This window comes from Galeopterus variegatus, unplaced genomic scaffold (assembly GCF_000696425.1).
Source record: "Galeopterus variegatus unplaced genomic scaffold, G_variegatus-3.0.2 Scaffold2309, whole genome shotgun sequence".
NCBI classification, from domain to species: domain Eukaryota; kingdom Metazoa; phylum Chordata; class Mammalia; order Dermoptera; family Cynocephalidae; genus Galeopterus; species Galeopterus variegatus.
Window position 1 is genome coordinate 116,146 of NW_007728420.1, and position 20,884 is coordinate 137,029.

The 20,884-nt window shown below is 37.7% G+C and overlaps 1 protein-coding gene and 1 pseudogene across 1 annotated transcript in view; one reads left to right on the forward strand and one right to left on the reverse strand.

The window, feature by feature from the left end:
* Positions 1 to 20,884, forward strand: part of SIMC1 (SUMO-interacting motifs containing 1) — a 98,958-nt gene that overhangs the window by 72,592 nt on the left and 5,482 nt on the right. Inside the window, exons 7-9 of the mRNA XM_008581260.1 lie at positions 901 to 1,029; positions 17,080 to 17,236; positions 17,411 to 17,495. Coding sequence (XP_008579482.1) covers positions 901 to 1,029; positions 17,080 to 17,236; positions 17,411 to 17,495 — 371 coding nt within the window. The remainder of the gene's footprint in view (positions 1 to 900; positions 1,030 to 17,079; positions 17,237 to 17,410; positions 17,496 to 20,884) is intronic.
* LOC103597420 lies at positions 10,050 to 16,284 on the reverse strand (annotated as a pseudogene).

Sequence of the window (20,884 nt, forward strand, 5' to 3'; positions counted from 1 at the left end):
TTTATCATAATCTTATCAGCGACAATAATAGGCACTACCATTTACTAATAATGAGTGCCTTTCTGCCAGATGTTTTACACATCACTCATAACTTTATGAAATAGACAGTATTTTTTCCCCTTTTTATACATAAGAAGATTTGGACTCAGAGCAGTCTAGTAACTTGTTGAAGGTTGAACGACTTGTCATTGTAGAGCCAGAATCTTATGCCAAAGCCCCAGGTCTGCCTATTGTGTCACTAGCTGCTGATTTTCTGAAAACAACACCCTATCACCCATCCCAAATAATACATGTTAGAAAAGGCTGACGTCAGGCCAGGCTCACCTTTCTGAGGGGTTGCCCAGATTCTAATGTTGCATCAGGCTGGCTGTCTCCCACAGTTAGGTCTGATGGGGGACAAAGTCAGGCTCTACCAGTGGAAATTCTGAGACTGAATTTGGTAAGAAACTGTTGTAGAGGAACTAGTAACAGGAGAAAACTATGTGGCACATGCATGTTTTCTCCTGAATTAAAGAAACTTAAATAATTTTTAGTCTCTCTGGACCTGTTTCTGCATCTATAGAATAAGGAAGTTACAGATTAGAGAAAACTTTAAGTTCTTTAGATCCTTAAGACGGTATGGTTCTATTTTTTAATTTAAAAGCAGCTTGCTTTTGCAGCTCAACCCCAGGTTCTGAGAGGTTCAGATAGTATGATCTGACAAAGGGGATTCAGGTAGGTAAAATGGCTAAATGAAAGCATGCTGATGGCTTGAATAGTTCTCCCTGACTTTGTGTATGCGTTCCAGTATCCTTTAGTAGTCTCTGTTCTCGATGTACACTGGTGGGGACCTCCTCCCAGCCATAGGGTAGCTCCTTGCCAGACCCAACCACTCATTTGTGTCCTATGTTCTGGACTCAGGATTGTGTGCCAGCTTCAGAGGATGCTGTCCATAGCCGTAGAGGTGGACAGGACCCCCACCTGCAGCTCCAATAAAATTGCTGAAATGATGTTTGGGTTTGTGCTGGACATTCCTGAGAGGAGTCAGAGGTGAGTCACGGTTTTGTTTTTCTTTTTCATTTACAAAAAAAAGAACTTCTAGGACATCATTTTTCTTAAATTAACTTTTCTATCTATCCTGTCTGCTGGGAACAGTATTTCAAAAAAGAAAACCGCCAAAACAAAAACAAAGAAAACAACAACAACAACAAAAATCAAAAGAGAAAATCCCAAACCATAGTTAAAATAGGAAAAAAGGAGTAGAGGCATTGTTCCTATCTCTTTGACCTTTTCAAAGAAGGAAGTTCTCAACTAATTATTATTTGCAACTGAGGCATAATTTCTTGGGAAGAGGCAAGATACCCTAAATGGAGCCTAAATTTCCCTACCTTATCCATTTGTCTAACAGCTTTACTCATCCTTCATGATTCAACTATTCAGCTTCTTCTCTGACCCTCACCCATAGGGCCTGGAATAATTATTCACTAAAGGCTTCATGAATTATTGAAATAGACACACAGCTAATATTAGGGGAAGAACTTATCTAACAGCTTTACTCATCCTTCATGATTCAACTATTCAGCTTCTTCTCTGACCCTCACCCATAGGGCCTGGAATAATTGTTCACTAAAGGCTTCATGAATTATTGAAATAGACACACAGCTAATATTAGGGGAAGAACTTACCCAAGAATGAAGAGATTTGGACCTATAGAACCAGCCCAGATATCAACATGGATAAGTCTGGAGAAAATTATGTTAAGTGAAATAAGTCAGGAAGGAAGGACAGAAGGAAGGAAGGAAGGAAGGACAGAAGGAAGGAAGGAAGGAGGGAGGGAAGGAAGGAAGAAAGGAAGGAAGGACAGAAGGAAGGAAGGAAGGAGGGAGGGAAGGAAGGAGCCACAACAATACGTTGAACTTACAGAAGGAGAGAACAAACCTAAGGATGCTAGAGATGGGAGGGAAGGAGGGGGTGTGGGGAGTGATAGATCAGATAAAGGGCATAAAGAAAAATCACAGTTTATAATAATGAATATGTTAATAATAAATAATAAGAATTTTTAAAATGAGCCCAGATGGTGAGAATAAGGAATTCAGTTTCCTTAAGCATGAATTAGTAAAGCATTTCATTAGAAGGAGATAGAGAGGGTTGGCCAGTTAGCTTAGCTGGCTAGAGTGCAGGGTTATAACACCAAGGTCAAGGGATCAGATCCCCACATGGGCCAGAACCCCCCCCAAAGAAAAGAAAAATAAAGAAATGGAGTTTTTGGCTAGGGCCAATGATTCCTTTCTTGAACCAGTAATTTTAAAATCCAAAGGAAGAAAAATAAACTGGAATGAATATGAATTCATGAAGAGTTGCTGGAGCAGGTAATAACTATGAGAACCATTATATGGTGACCTTTAGGGAAATGATGGTGTATGTTTGTCTGCAGTACATCTTCATTAGCTCTGTGGCTGCTTCCCATCCCCATCACTAAGCTCCCACCTGGCAACCAAGATTACTCTTGGGCAGCTCTGGTTTCTTATATTAGAAGAAAATATCATACCAAATAGTACTGTAACAGGACTTAATTAAAATACCCCATTAAGATTAAGATAAACAGACCTGGCCAGTTAGCTCATTTGTTTAGAGCACAGTATTATAACACCAAGGTCAAGGGTTTGGATCCCCATACCAGCCAGCCACCAAAAAAAAAAGATTAAGACAAACATTTATTAAGTCCTTACAATGTGCCAGTCATTGTCACATTATCTCATTTATTTTTATGAAACCTGATAATGTTATGCCTACTTAATGAATGAGAAAAATACTCAAAAAAATGAAATAACTAGGGCCGGCCTGGTGGCGCACTGCTACAGTGCGCCGCTTGGGAGCGCGGTGGCGCTCCCGCCGAGGGTTCGGATCCCACATACAGACCGGTTCCCGCTCACTGGCGGAGCGAGGGGTGGGAGCAACACTGAGGGTTGCGATCCGTTGCCGGACACGAAAAAAGAGACAAAAAGGAAAAAAAAAAAATGAAATAACTAGCCCAAAGCTATACAGCTAATAAGATTCAGAATCCAAATTCAAACCCAGGGCTGCTTAATCCCAAGTTCAGTGTTTAAAGGAGGCAATATGTTGTAGGGTCAAACAAAAGAAAGCACACATGAATGCCATCCTTGCTCTAACACTTTGTCAGGAGTATTTCATTTGGGTCCTCCTCCCATACCATGTATTCATTTAAGCCCGGATTCTGGTGAGAGATGGGAAATCTAAGGAATGGGTAACTATAAACAAATTTAGACTTAAAACAGACAAAAATAATTTAAATAAAACCTGGTGAACTTTAAAATTCTCTCAGAATGAGCAAATTGACCACCCACCCAAATTATACTAGAAAATTTGTTTATTTGGCCTTTACCTTCATTTATTTTAATTGTTTAAAGTTTGGGTATAGGGCCGGCCTGTGGCTCACTCGGGAGAGTGCGGTGCTCATAACACCAAGGCCACAGGTTCAGATCCCATATAGGGATGGCCGGTTTGCTCACTGGCTGAGCGTGGTGCTGACAACACCAAGTCAAGGGTTAAGATCCCCTTACCGGTCATCTTTAAAAAAAAAAAAAAGTTTGGGTATAATTTACATACAATTAGATTATATAAAAAGTATTATTCAGTGAGTCCTGACAAATGCATACACTTGTGTAACCTATCATTTTCCAGTGGTTCATTGGTAATATGTAGAAATCCTGCAGCTTTGATAAATTCATTGATTCTAATAGGACTTTCTTGTTGTTGTTTCCTTAGGATTTTCTATATACCCAATCATGTTGTCTGCAAATAAAGACAGTTTAACATATTCCTTTTCAACCTGTATGCATTTTGCTTCTTTTGCTTTCCTTATTGTATGGGCTTAGTACCTCCAGTAGAATGTTAGAGAACTGGTGAGAGCAGATATCCTTGGAATGTCATTCCTGATCTTGGGGAAAACATTCAGTCTTTGACCATTAAATATGATAGCTGTAGAGGTTTTCATAGGTTTCATAGGTGCCCTTTGTTAGATTGAGCAAGTTTCCTTCCATTTCTAGTTTACTGAGTGTTTTTAAGCAAATATATGTTTTGTATGTATTGAGATCATCATAATTTTTCTACTATATTCTGTTGATTCAGTGAATTCCATTGATTAATTTCCTAATGTTAAACCAACCTTGCATTCCTGGAATAAAAACCCTACTTGGTTGTGATATTTTATACTTTTTATTGATGGATTCAAGTTGCCAATATTTTGTTAAGGGTTTTTGTATCTATGTTTACAAGGGATATTGATCTGTAATTTTATGTTCAACCTCACTCATATGTGAAGAAAAGTAAATTAAAAAGAACAATAATAAACTCCATTAGTAAGGCTGTGAGAAAGTGGGTACTCATACATTGCTGATGGGAATGCAAAAATTGTACAAGCCTTATGGAGGGGAATTTTGCAATATCTAACAAAACTAAGTGTGCATTTACCTTTTGACCCAGCAATCTCATGTCTAGGAATTCACCCTGAAGACACACTTCTAACAATTCAAAAATACATATGCACAAGGATGTTCACTATAGCAATGTGTGTAATTGCAAACTATTGAAAGCAACCCAAATGCTCATACATAGGACACTGGTTGAATATCTGTGGTACATCTACATGATGGAGTATTATGCGGCTATAAAAAGATTAAAAATAAGAGGAAAATTTCTATAAACTTATGTCTAAAATATATCATTAAGTAAAAAAAAGTAAAATACAAAAGAGTTTGTACGGTAATATACAGTCATGCACCAAATAGCAACATTTTCATTAATGATGGGCTGCATGTATGATGATGGTTCCATGAGATTATAATACTGTATTTTTATTGTGCCTTTTCTATGTTTAGATATGTTTAGATACACAAATACTTACCATTATGTTACAGTTGTCTACAGTATTCGGTACAGTAACACACTATATAGGTTTGTAACCTAGGAGCAATAGTCTGTACCATATAGCCTAGGTATGTAGTAGGCTGTACCATCTAGGTTTGTGTAAATACATTCTGTGATGTTCATACAGTGACAAAATCACCTAACAATGCATCCTGTGGTTAAGCAATGCGTAACTGTACATATCTTTTTGTAAGAAAGGAGAAATCTAAAAATATACAATTCTTTGTTTTGTTTTGTTTTCATTTAGTTTTTTTATTTTGTCTAATTTTGTTTGTTTATCTTTTTTTAAAATATACATGATTCTGATCATTTGTGAAAAAAGAAACAAAGTTAAGGTTAAACCACAGACTAATGAAATTGCCTACATACATGGCATGGTTGGGAACGGGATAGAAAGGAGAAAGAAATGGGATGGGATGGTAATGGTGGTGGTGGTGGTGGTGAAAACTTCCCTGAGTATGCCTTTTTGTATAGTTATAACTTTTAAACTTTTTAGAGCCATGTTAATATTTTACATACTCAAAAAAAAAAAAAGAAGAAGAAATCAACAAGGAAGTTCGGGGGAGAGAAAGGGGTGCCTAAAATGGAATACAAACAAATAAATTAACCTAACTGTATTTTAAATTAATAAAATAGTGAGGGCAGGGGTGAAGGGACAAGCCCAAGTAACTTCTTTAAAACTTTTAATTTTTAATAATTATAGATTCACAGGAAGTTGCAAAAACTATTAGACAGAGGTACTATGTACCTTTCAACCTATTGTCCCCAGTGATTACATCTTGCATAACTATAGGACAATATCACAAACAGGAAATTAACATTGGTATACTCCAAGACTTTATTCAAATTCCACCCATTTTACATGCACTCATTTGTGTGTAGTTCTGTGCAATTTTATCACTTGAAGATTTATGTAACCACCACCACAGTCAAGGTACAGAACTGTTCCATCATCACAAGGATCTTTCATGATGCCCTTTTATAGCCATAACTATCCATCCTGCCCAACCCCTGGCAACCACAATTGTGTTTTCTCTCTCTTTCCAAGTAACTTAAACCATAAGATTTGGACTAAATGCCCTCATACTAAAGACAGAATTAACTGTAACTAAATATTGAACTCTAGTTAGTAGATTTCTTTTTCATGGAGGTATGAATTGACAATTTGAAAACTGAGGCTGGCCAGTTAGCTCAGTTGGTTAGAGTGTGGTGTTGTAACACCAAGGTCAAGGGTTTGGATCTCCTTACTGGCCAGCCACCAAAAAAGAAAGAAAAAAGAAAAAACAGTTCAGGGCAGGCCTGGTGGTGCACTGGAGAGTGCGCTGCTTGGGAGCACAGCGGCGCTCCTGCCGAGGGTTTGGATCCCATGTGGAGACCAGTTCCCGCTCACTGGCTGAGCGCAGTGCAGACGCAACACCGAGGGTTGCGATCCCGTTGCTGGTCCCCGGTATGGGCGCGACACTGCGGGTTGCGATCCCGTTACCGGTCAGTAAAAAAAGACAAAAAGGGGAAAAAAAAAAAAAAACAGTTCAAAAACTATCTTATGTGTATTCTAGGATTAAACACATAAATGTATTATGGATAAGAGAGTTATACATATGAAAAAGGATAGAAGGAACCCTGTGGTGCTGGATTGGAATTGGAGGTATCAATATGAACTGTGGTTTCTAATAAATATAGATAGATACAGGAATAGATGTAGATGTGTGATGGTGTATTTATATAAATTATATACACACATACGTCTGTTTCCTACCTCTGTGCACTGAGAGCATAGAAGCAATTATAGCTTAGTAGTAGTGAGCACACTTTATACCCAGATCTTTGTTTCTAATAACAGTTTACACTAAAAGGAACCAGAGTTCCTTGAGAAAATGGCTGATTCCAGAACTGAAGTAGGGAAAGTATAAGATAAGCCTGGAACATCTTGTGCTGGAAAATAAGGAAATGTTCAGAGAATGTTTAGAACATGTCAAAAGACACAAGAGTCAGCTTAAAGGGGCTTCCGCTGACCAAATCTGGGATCATTTGAGCTTCAAAATGAATATTGTCAGGAAAGGATTATAATCTATTGAATAAAATAGGAATCCGTGATTCCAATAATTATAGGAACAAAGAAAGAAAGAAAGAGAAGGGACCCTCTTCCTTAGAGCAGAAAGCTAACTAATAATGTAAGAAGAAATTATGAAATAGGGGAAAATGCCGTTTGACAGCCATCGTAATAATAATTTAGGCATAAAATGGATACTAAAATGGCAAAAGTTTTTGGAGTAAAAAATTTTTGCATAGTTTAAAACTATATTCCCAGGAGATACTAGTTTATTACAAAGGGGAAAATACCTTTGCAATGGAGATACTACCTTAGTCAGGTGATCAAGGTTACCACCAATAATAGTTGGACAAATTGGCATCCTGTGCCTCTTGATATGATGCACTAAGAATAACAAAACATTGTTTTTGCAGTACTTCTGCCAAAAATGCATAACCTTGATCTATTCATGGGGAAAATGTCAGACAAATGTCAAATGAAAGGCATTCTGTGAAAAATTGGCCTGTGCTTTACAAAAATGTTAATGTCATGAAAGGCAAAACAAGATTGAGGAACTGTTCCACTAGTTGGCTCAGTAGGTTGAAACATGGTGCCTATGATACCAAGGACTGGGATTGGCCAGCAAAACAGAAAAAAAAGAAAAAGACAAATGAAAAAGACAACTAAATTCAACATGTGATCTGTGATTTTCTTTTGCTCTTAATAACGTTATTAGGACAAAAATAAAAATCTGTTTAAGGTCTGTAGGTCATATACTAGTATGTGTTAACATTAACTTCCTAATTTTGTACTTGGTCATCTGAGATAATGTCCTGGTTTTCCTGGTTTTTAGGAATTACACACTTAAGTATTTAGGGATGAATGGTGCATTATATCTGCAACTAACTCTCAGGTAGTTCAGGGAGAAAAACAGAGAGAAAGATAAAGAAGATGTGGTAAATGTTAACATTTGGGGAATCTAGGTGGAAGGTATTAAGGATATATGGAAATTCTTTGTACTGTTCTCACAATTCTTATGTACCTTTGAAATTGTCAAAACAAAAAGTTTAAAAAAAAACTTTACTGTAAACAGTATATAGTTAGTATTTGCTCTTTTTAGCCAGCTGACAATCCCTGCCTTTTATTGATAGTGTTTATTTCCTTTACATTTAATTTAATTATTGGTTTTACACACATCATCTTGCTATTTGTTTCCTGTTTGTCATCCTGTTTGTTCTTTGTTTATTGTTTCTTCCTTTTCTGGCTTCTTTTGGATTAAGTACGTATATTCCATTATTCCATTTTTTCTCTCCTATTGGCTTTTTATCTCTTTTTAATTAAAATTTTATTTTTATATAATTGTAGACTCACATGCAATTGTAAGGAATAATACAAAGAGATCCTATGTACTCTTTATATAATTTCCCACAATGTAGATATTAAAGACTTATTACAGTATCACAACCAGGATATTGAGACTGATACAAGTCAAGATACAGAACATTAGCATCACTACAAGGATTACTCGTGTTGCCCTTTTATAGCTATGCCTATTCCCATCCTTTTTTTTTTTTTTTAACTCCTGGCAACTACTAATCTGTTCTCTATTTTTATAATTTTTCATTTTAATGTTATATAAATTGAATCATACAATAAGTAACTTTTTTGGATTGGCTTTTCTCATTCAGCATAATTCTCTGGAGATGTATTCAGGTCATGTGTATTAATAGTTCATTCCTTTATATTGCTTAACAGCATTCCATGGTATGAATGTACCACAGTTTGTTTTTTAACCATTTATCCATTGAAGTATATCCATTGAAGGTATTGTTTACAGTTTGTGGCTATGATGAATAAATCTTCTATAAACACTCATATACAAATTTTAGTGCGAACATAAGTCTTCATTTCTCTGGAATAAATGCCCAGGAGTGCAATGTCTGTGTCGTGAGTTGCATGTTTAGTATTTTAAGAAACTGCCAAACTGTTTCCCTGAGTGGCTGTACCATTTTACATTCCCACAGGCGATATATGAGTGATCCAGTTTCTCTGCATCCTCGCCAACATTTGGTATTGTCACTATTTGTTTGTCTTAGCCATTCTGATAGGTGTGTAGTGATAGTTCATTGTGGTTTTTATTTTCATTTCTCTAATGGATATTGAACATCTTTTCATGTGCTCAACTGCCATCTTTATAACTTCTTTAATGTTCAGTTGGTTAGAGCACAGCTTTATAACCCCAAGGTCACGGGTTCGGATCCCTGTACCAGCCAGCCACAAAAAAGAAAAAAAAACTTCTTTAGTGAAATATTTTTTTTCCCATATTCTATTTTTTTCTCTTCCCATATTTTAAATAGATTGCTTTTTTTGTTTAGATCCCTGTACCAGCCAGCCACAAAAAAGAAAAAAAAACTTCTTTAGTGAAATATTTTTTTCCCATATTCTATTTTTTTCTCTTCCCATATTTTAAATAGATTGCTTTTTTTGTTTTGTTTTGTTTATCTTAATTTTTTAGTTTTGTTTTCTTTTTTACCATTGATTTTTCAGTGACTTTATGTATTCTAGATACTAGTCATTTGTCAGATCTGTGGTTTGCAAATATTTTCTCCCACAATGTAATTTGTCTTTTTATCCTCTTAACAAGGCCTTTCACAGAGCAAAAGTCCAATTTTTATGGATCACGCTTTTTTGCCAAAAGGTCCTTGGGATTTTCTATGTAGACCATCATGTCATCTGCAAATAGGGATAGTTTCATTTCTTCCTTTCCAACCTGCATGTCTTTTATTTCCTTTTCTTGTCTTGTTATGCTGGCTAGAATTTCCAGTACTGTGTTAACTAAGAGTGGTAAGAGTGGACATCTTTGCTTTGTTCGTGATCTATGGGGAAAATATTCATTCCACTAATTAATTAATTGCATTTTGTAACACTTTTATTAAGAGTGCACCCATGTCAGTATTCCTAAACTGTAAACTATGGGGAAATGAAGTGTCAAAGGAAACACATTAGGAATCATATATAATAGGCAAAAACCCTTACATTTTCTTATTGCCTTTATACAATCAATGCATAATATTTAAGCAAAATTGAGTCCTTACTATGCAAACACTTTTGCATATACTGCTTTCTCTTTATCTTTCTGTGCCTTTATCTTTTATTTGACTTTCAGCAATTCTGCCTGGATAGCTTTATCTTCTGGTGCTATCTCCTGAGCTTTCTTAAGGTCAGCCAATGCTTGATCATACTCTTTTAATCCTTGCCATTCCTGAGCTCTGTAGTACAGTACTTTTGGTATTCAATGGGTCTATTTCAAGACCCTTCAAACAACTGTTGATTGTTCCCTGCCAATCTGACATCTTCAGTTTACAAGCACTAATATTTAGTATACAACTTAAAGCTATAGTTTGTAGCTCGGATCTATCTGCATTCATTATAATGGCCTTTGAACTGTCTACAAATCTTAAAACTTTTGCATATTTTTTTAATGGCCATCTCCCAGTTCTGGGATTTGAGAAATGTATTTCCAGTGTTTTTTAAGTCTTCTGTTACTAATAAAATTTTGTCTACATCTTTCAAATCTATATCTGTATCCTCAGGGAAATCGGGATGACTATCTCCAGAGCCATCTTTGGGGAATATTTCTCAATCCTCCCTTTCCTTCAATTTTCCACATTGTGCAATAATGCATAATTTGGCAAGTTTTTCACCTTTCACTTCTACATTTTCCAGTATCTTTGCCATACCTAGTCCTTTAATTACTTGGCCAAATACTACATGTTTCCCATCCAAGCGAGGAGTTGGAACTATTTTGATAAAGAAGTGAGAACCATTTGTATTGTGGCCTGCATTTGCCATGCTCAATAAACCCTCCTGCTCATGCTTATAACAGGAATTCCATCTTCAAATTTCTCACCATAAATATTTTCTAACCTGTCCCATACTGATATGAGAAGTCTCCACCCTGAATCATAAATTTCTTAATAATGTGATGGAAAGGGCATCCTTTGAAATGGAGCGGTTTCCCAGTTATGGGTCCAATATCTTTTTCTCCTATACACAATATATGAAAATTTTCTGCAGTTTTTGATACAACATCTGCAAACAATTCTGAGACAACGAGACCAACTTGCTCCCCTCTGATGTCTACATCAAAGACCACTCAGGGGTTATTGGGGTTGGAGAGCTTAGCTTGTGGGGACGGCTGCAATAGCTCAACTTACAGACACGTTTGGAAACAGGATCTGGACGCCTTGTGGCCAACTAGCAGCTTAAACTTGAGGGCATCCCTCTCCACAGAAAGCCAGCAGTGGCACTTATTAATTAATTATTTATAAACTAATATATCAGTTCACCATTAATTATCATGCTAACTATAGGTTTTCTTTTTATTTTTTTTGTAGATATTTATTAACAAGTTGAAGAAGTTCTCTTCTATTCCTAGTTTTCCAAGAGTTTTTATCATGAGCGGGTATTGAATTTTGTCAAATGCTTTTTCTTTGGTTTGGTTTTTTTGTTTGTTTTTTTGGGGGGCGGGGTTGGCAGCTGCCCAGTACAGCCAAGGTCATGAGCCCATGACCTTGGCATTACCAGCACGGGGGGCGGGGTTGGCAGCTGCCCAGTACAGCCAAGGTCATGAGCCCATGACCTTGGCATTACCAGCACCACATACAGCTAACTGGCCAGCCCCTCAAATGCCCACATACAGCTAACTGGCCAGCCCCTCAAATGCGTTTTGTGGGGAAAAAAATTTTTTTTTAATTGTTGCTCTTGGAATTACAATGTACATCCTTAAGTTACTACAGTCTTCCTTGAATTAATGTTATATTACTTAACATATAAGAATCTTTCAACTGTATATTTCCATTCACCCCATTCCCATCCTTTGTGCAATTGTCATACATTTTACTACCACATATGTTATAAGCTTCAGATGAAATGTTACTATTTTTGCTTTAAACATTTAGTTGTTTTAAAAATAAATTAAGAGATGATGGGGTGAGTCTTTTTTATATTTACACACTTTTAACCATTCCTAGTGCTTTTCCTTCCTTCTTGAAGATCCAAGTTCCATTTGGTATTGTTTCTATTCCACCCAAAGAATTTACTTTTTAATATTTTTCATAGGGCAGATAATGATTTGTCTCAGTTTTTATTGATCTGGAATTTTTTTTTCTTTCACCTTTATTCATGAAGAGTGTTTTTGTTTGACTTAATTCTAGGTTAATAGGGGTTTTTTTTTTGTTGTTGTTGTTGTTGTTGTTGTTGTTTGTTTGCTTTAATTTTTTGACGGCTGGCCAGTTCAGTGTTCTGAACCCTTGGCCTTGGTGTTATAACACCATGCTCTAACCAACTCAGCTAACTGATCAGCCCTTTATTTATTTTAAAGATGTTCCATTTTCTTATGGCTTGCATTGTCTCTGATCAGAAGTCATTAGAATTTTTTATTATTATTCCTTTATAAGTGTCTTTTTTCTCTGGCTGCTTTATTTTTTATCTTCAGCAATTTGGCTATAAAACCTAAATGTGCTTTTCTTTGTTTGCTCTGCTTGGGGTTTATTGAGCTCTTGAATCTGTGGGTTGATATTTTTTCATCAAATTTTGAAACATTTTGGCTATTTTTTGTATTTTTTTTTGCCCCATCCTCTCTCATCTTCTTCTGGGAATCCAAATGTACATATGTTAGACTGCCTGACACTATTCCACAGATCATTGAATCTCTGGTCTTTTCTGTTGTGGTGATGGTTTTGCTTGTTTTATTTTGTCTCATTTCCCTCTATTTCTGTCTGAATAGTCTTCAAGATCCCTGATCTTTTCTTTTGCAGTGTCCAACCAGCTGTTAAGACTATTTGGTGATTTTTCTTTTCATTTCAGATATTGTACTTTTCAAATCTAGAGTTTCCCTTGGTTCATTTCTATAGTTTCCATTTCTCCTTGCTAAGAGTCCTCGTCTAGTCACTCATTATATACATCTTAGTTTGTTTTCTTGCTTTTTAAAATCTTGAACATATTTGTAATAGCTATTCTAATGTTCTTGTCTGCTAATTCCAACTTATGTTGTCACCTCTTGGTCTGTTTCTCTGGACATTTTTTCCTGATTAGGGATTACATTTTTCTGCTTTTTCCCTGTCTCATAGTTTTTATTGTGTGCTGGACATTGTCAGTACTACATTGTTGAGAGTATGAATTTTGCTGCCTTCCTTTAAAGAGTATTGACTGTTGTCTTGCAGGCAGTTAATGTGCTGGAAGATTAGCTTTCTCCTATTGAACCTTGTTTCTAGAATTTGTAAGGGTGGTTCTAATGCAGCCCTTATTAAAAGGCTAGAGTCTTGAGGCTTAGTCTTTCTGGGGTCTCAACTGAATGCCTAAGACGTTCAGTGAGATCTCCTCATTCTGGCTCATTGAAACTCCAGTGTATCTCAGCACTGTGAGATCTCCAGAATCCCTCCTCAACTCGTAGTCCCCCAATACCTGTTCTCTGCTGGGCTTTTAGAGTTTCTCCCTGCACATGTGCCAACAAATTCCCTGTATTAGTCCATTTCCATTGCTTATAACAAAATACTTAGAACTGTGTAATTTATAAAGAAAATGAAATTTATTGCTTACAGTTTCTGAGGCTGGGAAGTCCAAAGTCCATCTGGTGGTGATGACAGTGACCCAGGAGTCTAACATTGCAAGAGGGTGGAAGCAGAGAAAGAGAGAGAGAAAGACAGACTCTCCTCCTTTTAAAGCTCTCAGAGGGGCCAGCCTGTGGCTCACTTGGGAGAGCGTGGTGCTGATAACACCAAGTCAAGGGTTAAGACCCCCTTACCGGTCATCTTTTTTAAAAAGTAAATAAATAAAATCCTCAGAACCACACCCCTGACCACCATTTTTAATTCATTCACTACTGCATGGTCCTACAATCCAATCATCTCTTTAAGGCTCCCCCTTTCAATTACCATAATAGGATTTCCCACCCTCTTAACAGTCACAGTGGGGGCTAAGTTCCTAATACATAAAACTTGGGGGACACAATTCAAGCTTCAGTGAGTTTGGGGGGGACATGATTCAATCCACTACATTCCCTTACACACATTTCTTAAGTTCCCTCTTCTCTGACACAAATTTGAGCCACCTCAGCTCTCCTTAATTCCCATCTCTGTTTCTTCTGTCCAACAAGTCCACTATTTCTTGTTTAGGCCCCACATCTAAGTTCACCACCTTTTTTTCTCTCCAAAATCACAGTCCTTTGCAGTATGTTGTTCAATGCCTGAAAATAGTTGCTTCGTTTATTTTGTTTGGTTTTACAATTGCTTATGATAGGAGGGTGAGTCTAATACCTGCTATTCTGTTAAGTCTGGATCTTGATGTTGGCCTTGCTTTATACCTCATTTTTAAAATTTGAATTTGAATTGCTAATAGGTAATTCTACCTCCAGCTCCTACCATGTCCAGTACATTGTAAATACCCTCTTGTCTTGTGTAGATCTCTGAGATGACCATCTATAGATTATGAAGCCAGGACAGTTGCAGGCCCTAGCATTAAAATTGGAAGAATTGAACAAAATTGTCTTGTGAGAAAAAAAAAAAAAATTGTCTTGTGAGAAAAAAAAAAAAAATTGTCTTGTGAGAAAAAAAAAAAAAATTGTCTTGTGAGAAAAAAAAAAAAAATTGTCTTGTGAGAAAAAAAAAAAAAATTGTCTTGTGAGAGTAAAAGGCCAAGAACAGGGTAGAAATTATACTTTAAAAGAACTTGAGGGAGCCGTTCGGATCCCATATAGGGATGGCCGGTTCGCTCACTGGCTGAGCGTGGTGCTGACAACACCAAGTCAAGGGTTAAGATCCCCTTACCAGTCATCTTTTTAAAAAAATAATAAATAAAAATAATAATAATAAAAGAACTTGAGGAATATCTTGCAAATGTAATAACACTGAATTCTTTTTTATGAAAAAATAATTTTCCAGGGCCGGCCTGTGGCTCACTCGGTAGAGTGCGGTGCTGATAACACCAAGGCCACGGGTTCGGATCCCACATAGGGATGGCCGGTTCGCTCACTGGCTGAGCGTGGTGCTGACAACACCAAGTCAAGGGTTAAGATCCCCTTACCGGTCATCTTTAAAAAAAAAAATAATAATAATAATAATAATAATAATAATTTTCCAGAGAAGATAGAGAAAAGGATAATACAACACATTAAGACATAAAAAGGATTTTCAAACATATTTTATACTTTTTAAAACTTTCGAATAGTAAGAAGCAAAGTGTAAAAGTAAAATTCTGCTTTTTTGTTTGTTTGTTTGGCGGCTGGCTGCTAAGGGGATCTGAACCCTTGACCTTGGTGTTGCCAGTACCACATTCTCCAAAATGAGCTAACCAGCCAGCCCTCATTCTGCTTTTTGAACTTTTTTTTACACAAATAATTTATGTGTCTGGTGGAAGAACAAATATAAGGGGAAAAAAGAAAATAAAAATGAATAGATTCTTTTTTTTTTTTTTTAAAGATGACCGGTAAGGGGATCTTAACCCTTGACTTGGTGTTGTCAGCACCACGCTCAGCCAGTGAGCGAACCGGCCATCCCTATATGGGATCTGAACCCGGGGCCTTGGTGTTATCAGCACCGCACTCTACTGAGTGAGCCACGGGCCGGCCCGAATAGATCCTTTTTTATTTTTCATTTTTTAAAAGTGGCAGTGGCACAGGGAATTCCCTATTTTTCCTGACATTGCAAAACTGCAAAGGGGCAGGGTGTTGTAAGAGAAAGAACCCTTGGAGCTAAGACTAGCTCTGTTGCTCATTGACTAGGCAAGTCATGCTCTCTCTCCTTGCTGCCATCTCCTTATCTGCCCCCAAGATGTCAACCTCTCAGAATGAATAACTTGCACACCTAGCAAGGACTACCAAACAAAAACCTTCAGGCAGTCCAGAAAAGCACCTTGTGTATCTGAGATTCAGAGCCTTTTCTTGGAAGCTGACATGCTCTTAGAACAATGAGTTTCATTTACCTAACTAAAGCCCAGCTCCAGTTTTTTCACTCCCCTGCTCATAAGCTTCTGAACGTGCTCCAGCCCACCTTTGCTACTGAAACCCTGCACTATGTAGAGTGGAAAAGTCAAGGGCAAAAGTCCCTCTGGGAGTCTCAAGTCCCAGACTCTGAAATTTAAATAGGCACAATGCCACAGCTGTATATTTTTTACTTCTTTGCTTTTGCCCATGATTTTCCTTCCGCTGAAATGCCTCCTGCCTTGAGCCTTTGTTCCTCCTAGACCGCTGTCACCAGTGCCGCCTCCTCCATAAGAAGACCACTTCCAGTTCCCCGACCAAATGTGCTCTCTTCCGTGTATCTCTGGAGCATCGCTAGCAATTCACATATGTGTACACGGGCCCTGCACTTTATTTAAGCTCTTGTTGCATACCTCTTGCCCCTGTTCAATTCACCTTTTTGAGAACAAGAGCAATACCTTGTTTTATTTATCTTAACATTCTTTTTTTTCTTTTTTTTGATCACCCCTATTTATCTTAACAAACTTTATGTACCAAACAGTATCTGGGATATTCCAGGCATTCAGAAATATTTATTGCGGGCCGGCCCGTGGCTAACTCGGGAGAGTGCGGTGCCGATAACACCAAGGCCACGGGTTCGGATCCCATATAGGGATGGCCGGTTTGCTCACTGGCTGAGCGTGGTGCTGACAACACCAGGTCAGGGGTTGGGATCCCCTTACCGGTCATCTTATAAAAAAAAAAAAAGAAATATTTATTGTCATGAGTAATTCTCATAGTTACAGTGTGAAGTAATTCTCTTTTTTTCCTTTTTTTTTTTTTTTAGTGTCCATGCTAATCTCTGTATCATTTCAATTTTAGTATATGTGCTGCCAAAGCAAACACAGTAATTCTTTTTAATGTGTCCTAAACTTGTCTTTTTCAAAGGTCAAAGACTTTTCCCTCATTCTGGCAGTTGTTAAGTCATGACCAAATTCATTTCTGCTCTGTCCACAGGCTTTGTGATTCTGTAGGCCTCCATTGTATTACTTCTTAGCTTTTTTTTTTTCTTTTAGGGCAAATGTTAGAACATTCGGAGCGAAATGTGGTATATGTTCTTTGGAATATAGTTGTAATGGCTAACTCTCTCTTCCTATTCTCCACATAGAGAGATGTTCTTTACTACAATGGAAAGCCACCTTCTACGCTGCAAAGTGTTAGAAATCATATTCCTCCACAGCTGTGAGACTCCCACCCGCCTGCCCCTGTCTCTGGCCCAGGCCCTCTATTTTCTGAACAATTCCACATCACTGCTCAAGTGTCAGGTACTTTTTTTCTGCTTTAATTCCAGGCCTAGAACATCTTTCCTTTAATCCTGCCTATGGGACTTTAGCTTGAAACACAACTGTTTGAGCGTTATGTAAAAGTGACTTGAAAACCATACAAAAACTTTATCTGGGGAAGGTGTTTATTATCCATTTCTTTTGCTATCTCTGCAGTCAGATAAAACACAGTGGCAGACTTGGGATGAGCTGGTTGAGCATCTGCAGTTTCTGTTGTCAAGTTATCAACATGTCTTAAGAGGTAAGGAGCATTTGTCGACAAATAGGTATTGTGGGAGGTCTCACAATGGACATTATTATAAATAATAGCTACACAGGGGATTCTAATTTATTCACTTAAGTAAAGCATTGTTCCTTGGTTGTAAATAAGGGACAAGGAATGACATAGCTAGAGTCACTGCTATGAAAAAGAAGAATTCTCATATTTTTGTTATGGCTGTAATACAGTGGTCCTCATAGTTATAAGGTTGTGTAGGTAAGCAAGAGTTATCATAACATGAGAAGTCTTCAGTAATGACCCAATTAGTCCTGGTATCTTACCCAGCCTATCACTGCAACATCTCTGTTGGATCAATTGCTCACTGACAAGGGACAGTGTAAGCATCTGCCAATACAATGCAAATACAGAGCAAACCAGTGGCAAGGTGAGCATGTACATCTTGCAAAAGATGTAAGATACCTTAAAGTCTATGAAAGTGGCTCTTGAGAGCTGCTCAAATCACAGGCAAAGCCAGTGACCACTGAGGATCTGGGAGAGTTAGCCCAGGTAACACTCAGGAAGTGAATGTTGACGAGAGTAATGATGGAATAACTGCTTCAACTGAAAATGGGTTTATTAACCAAGGATTAATGAGGCTTTTGGGAAAACTGCAGAACTGGTAAATTATTAATTACAAAGGAAAAAATAGTAACTTGAGAAGTGAGAAACCTGGCATTCCTCCCAGATGTGATAGACTGAAGTCACATCATCATGTATGTAGCATTCCTGCCAAAAATTCATGACCTGAATCTAATTGCAAGGAAGCATCAGACAAAGTCAGACTGAGTGACCTTTTACAAAATAACTGACCTGTACTTTTCAAAAGTGCCGTTGTCTTAAAAACAAAGAAATGACTGAGCTACTCTTCCAGATTAAAAAGAAACTAAAGCACATGAATACTAAATGCAATACATGATCCTAGGCTGGATCCTTAGTCAGGAAAAAAGAAGTTATAAAGTACATTATTGGGACACTTGGTGAAATTTGAATAGATTAGAAAATAGTATTGTATTACAGTACTATAAAATTCCCTATTTTTTGATAATTATACTAGTTTATAATAATAAATGTCCTTGGTCTTAGGAAATCCATGCTGAAGTATTTGAGGGTTAGAGGGGCACAGTGTCTATAACTTATTCTCAAAAAGCAAGGGGAAAAACTGTATGTATAAAATTTACCTGCCCATGATCATGTTGGGGTTGATTTTAATTCAGTAACGGAAAGGTAAAATAGCCCTTAGACCCTCTCAGGCCTGGAACTGAGAAAGCTATTGTAGAAACATTTTTAAAACTGAATAAATAAAGCACTTGATTTAAGACAGAAGGTCTGGGTTTAAATCCCAACTCCACCACTTACTCTGTGTTGAACAGCTCACTATATGTCTTTAGGCCTCAGTTTCTTCCTTCTATAGGATGGGGATGATATATACAAGTATAACTTACAAGTATTATTAATGGGTGTGATTTTTTTAAAAAGTAGTAAGTATTCAATGAATGTTAATTGAATCTCAGTCTGCCTGTTTGCCTGGCCAGGGGTAGGCTACAAGGGTCTTCTCTATGTTTCAGACTTTTGTAACTGAAGTTTAAGAGAGTGCATTGTCTTCCCAGAGAATAGAATGGTACGTCCAAATTGCCTGTGACATCAACAGTTTCTTCTCTGGGAACAGTTAACTGTTGAAATAAAATGATCAGCACAAAAAAAAAAAAAAGTGGTGCATTGCCAAGTCCACGATATATGGTTGTATAGTTGTGCATTTTTTAGCACCCTCAAAGAAATGCCCATGTCCTTCTCAGAGCAAAGCCCCAAAGGCAAATTCCACATGTACTTAGCCTCATCTAGGTTTATGTAATTGTTCCTTTTGGAGCTCAAACAGAAAGTTTAATATTAATGCATCTTGTTTTCGTTTAAAGTTTACCTTTAACAATTCTTGTTCACTTCTGTTTTGATTCCCAAGGAATACACCTATCACGGACAATAGTGACTTAAGACAGATATGGCATCCGCTTTTATTACAGGGTATTTCTATGCTTTGATAAGGGAGAGGAAGGCCTCAGACTAGTGTATAAGCAGGATGTGTTCCAATGCTGTTTTATCCTTAACATCCCTTCCAGCTTCTTTGGAGACCAAGAGTTAAGAAGGAGAATAATTTATTTAAAACTAGTAGTTTGAAAACATTGTCCTACAAAGATCACAGCTGAATGTACCCTGAAATGGAGTGTCCTTGGCAGTCAATAAGTATTTTACTGTGAGGGCCCCTTAGTTGTTTCTGCCTTCTTCTAGGAGTCTGAGGATGTTGTTGAGGGCATTTTGAGATCAGCCTGAGTTGTCTAGCTCCAAGGATAGGGAAAGAAAGGAAAAGGTTAGAGAGCCCAAGCTTGCCCTTTGTTTAGGAGAACCTCTTAGTGTAAAGGAAGAAAGGAAAGGTAAATTCACATACACTGGGTTATATATTTCCAGAACCTTGTGAATTTACCATCCCCATTTTACAGATGGGAGAACAACGGCAGAGAGACTAGTAAATACAGAACCAGGATTCAAACTTAGGTCTGTTGCCAAAGTCAGTGTGCAATGAAAACACACTAGAAGGAATTACTTTTCTATGAAATTACTGGATGAGATTAGAAGGTGAGATTCAAAAGAATTTCCTACCCTTCATTTTCTTTTTTTTTTTTTTTGTCTTTTTTTTTTTTGTGACCAGTAAGGGGATCGCAACCCTTGGCTTGGTGTTGCCCGCACCGCGCTCAGCCAGTGAGCGCACTGGTCATCCTTATATAGGATCCGAACCCGCGGCGGGAGCTGATGCGCTCCCAAGCACTGCACTCTCCCGAGTGCACCACGGGGCCGGCCCCCTACCCTTCATTTTCTAAACTCTCTGTACATTGTTAACATACTTTTCTACAGACCTTGGGTAATAGTATATTCTGAACCCCGGTTTTGCAAATGTTTCCATAGAAGGCAGAGCAGCCCTGCTGAGACATGGATGCTGGGCTGTCAGCTGAGCTCATGTTCTCTGGCTGAGAGAATCAAACCCCCACACCCTGGTTTCATAGCCGTGTGATTCAAGTTTGAGCCTCTGCAAACTTGAAAATTGCTGTCTGTCATGGAGGTTTCCTGATTCTTGTGAACAGTCAGGACTTCATATTTTGAAACTATGAATCCAAGGAACTTAAACATGTAATATTTAAATGAACAAAATACATGCTTTTCCTGAATACCACTCAGCTGGATAGCTTAGGCAGGGCAGGCCACAGATGTCGGCCACCAGTCATTCCAAGGAGGAGAGAGAAGAAGCAGCAGGCAGCATCAGTTCAATTCGTACATTCACCCAGGCCACAGATATTTACTGAATGCCTTCTCTGTGCCTGGTTCAT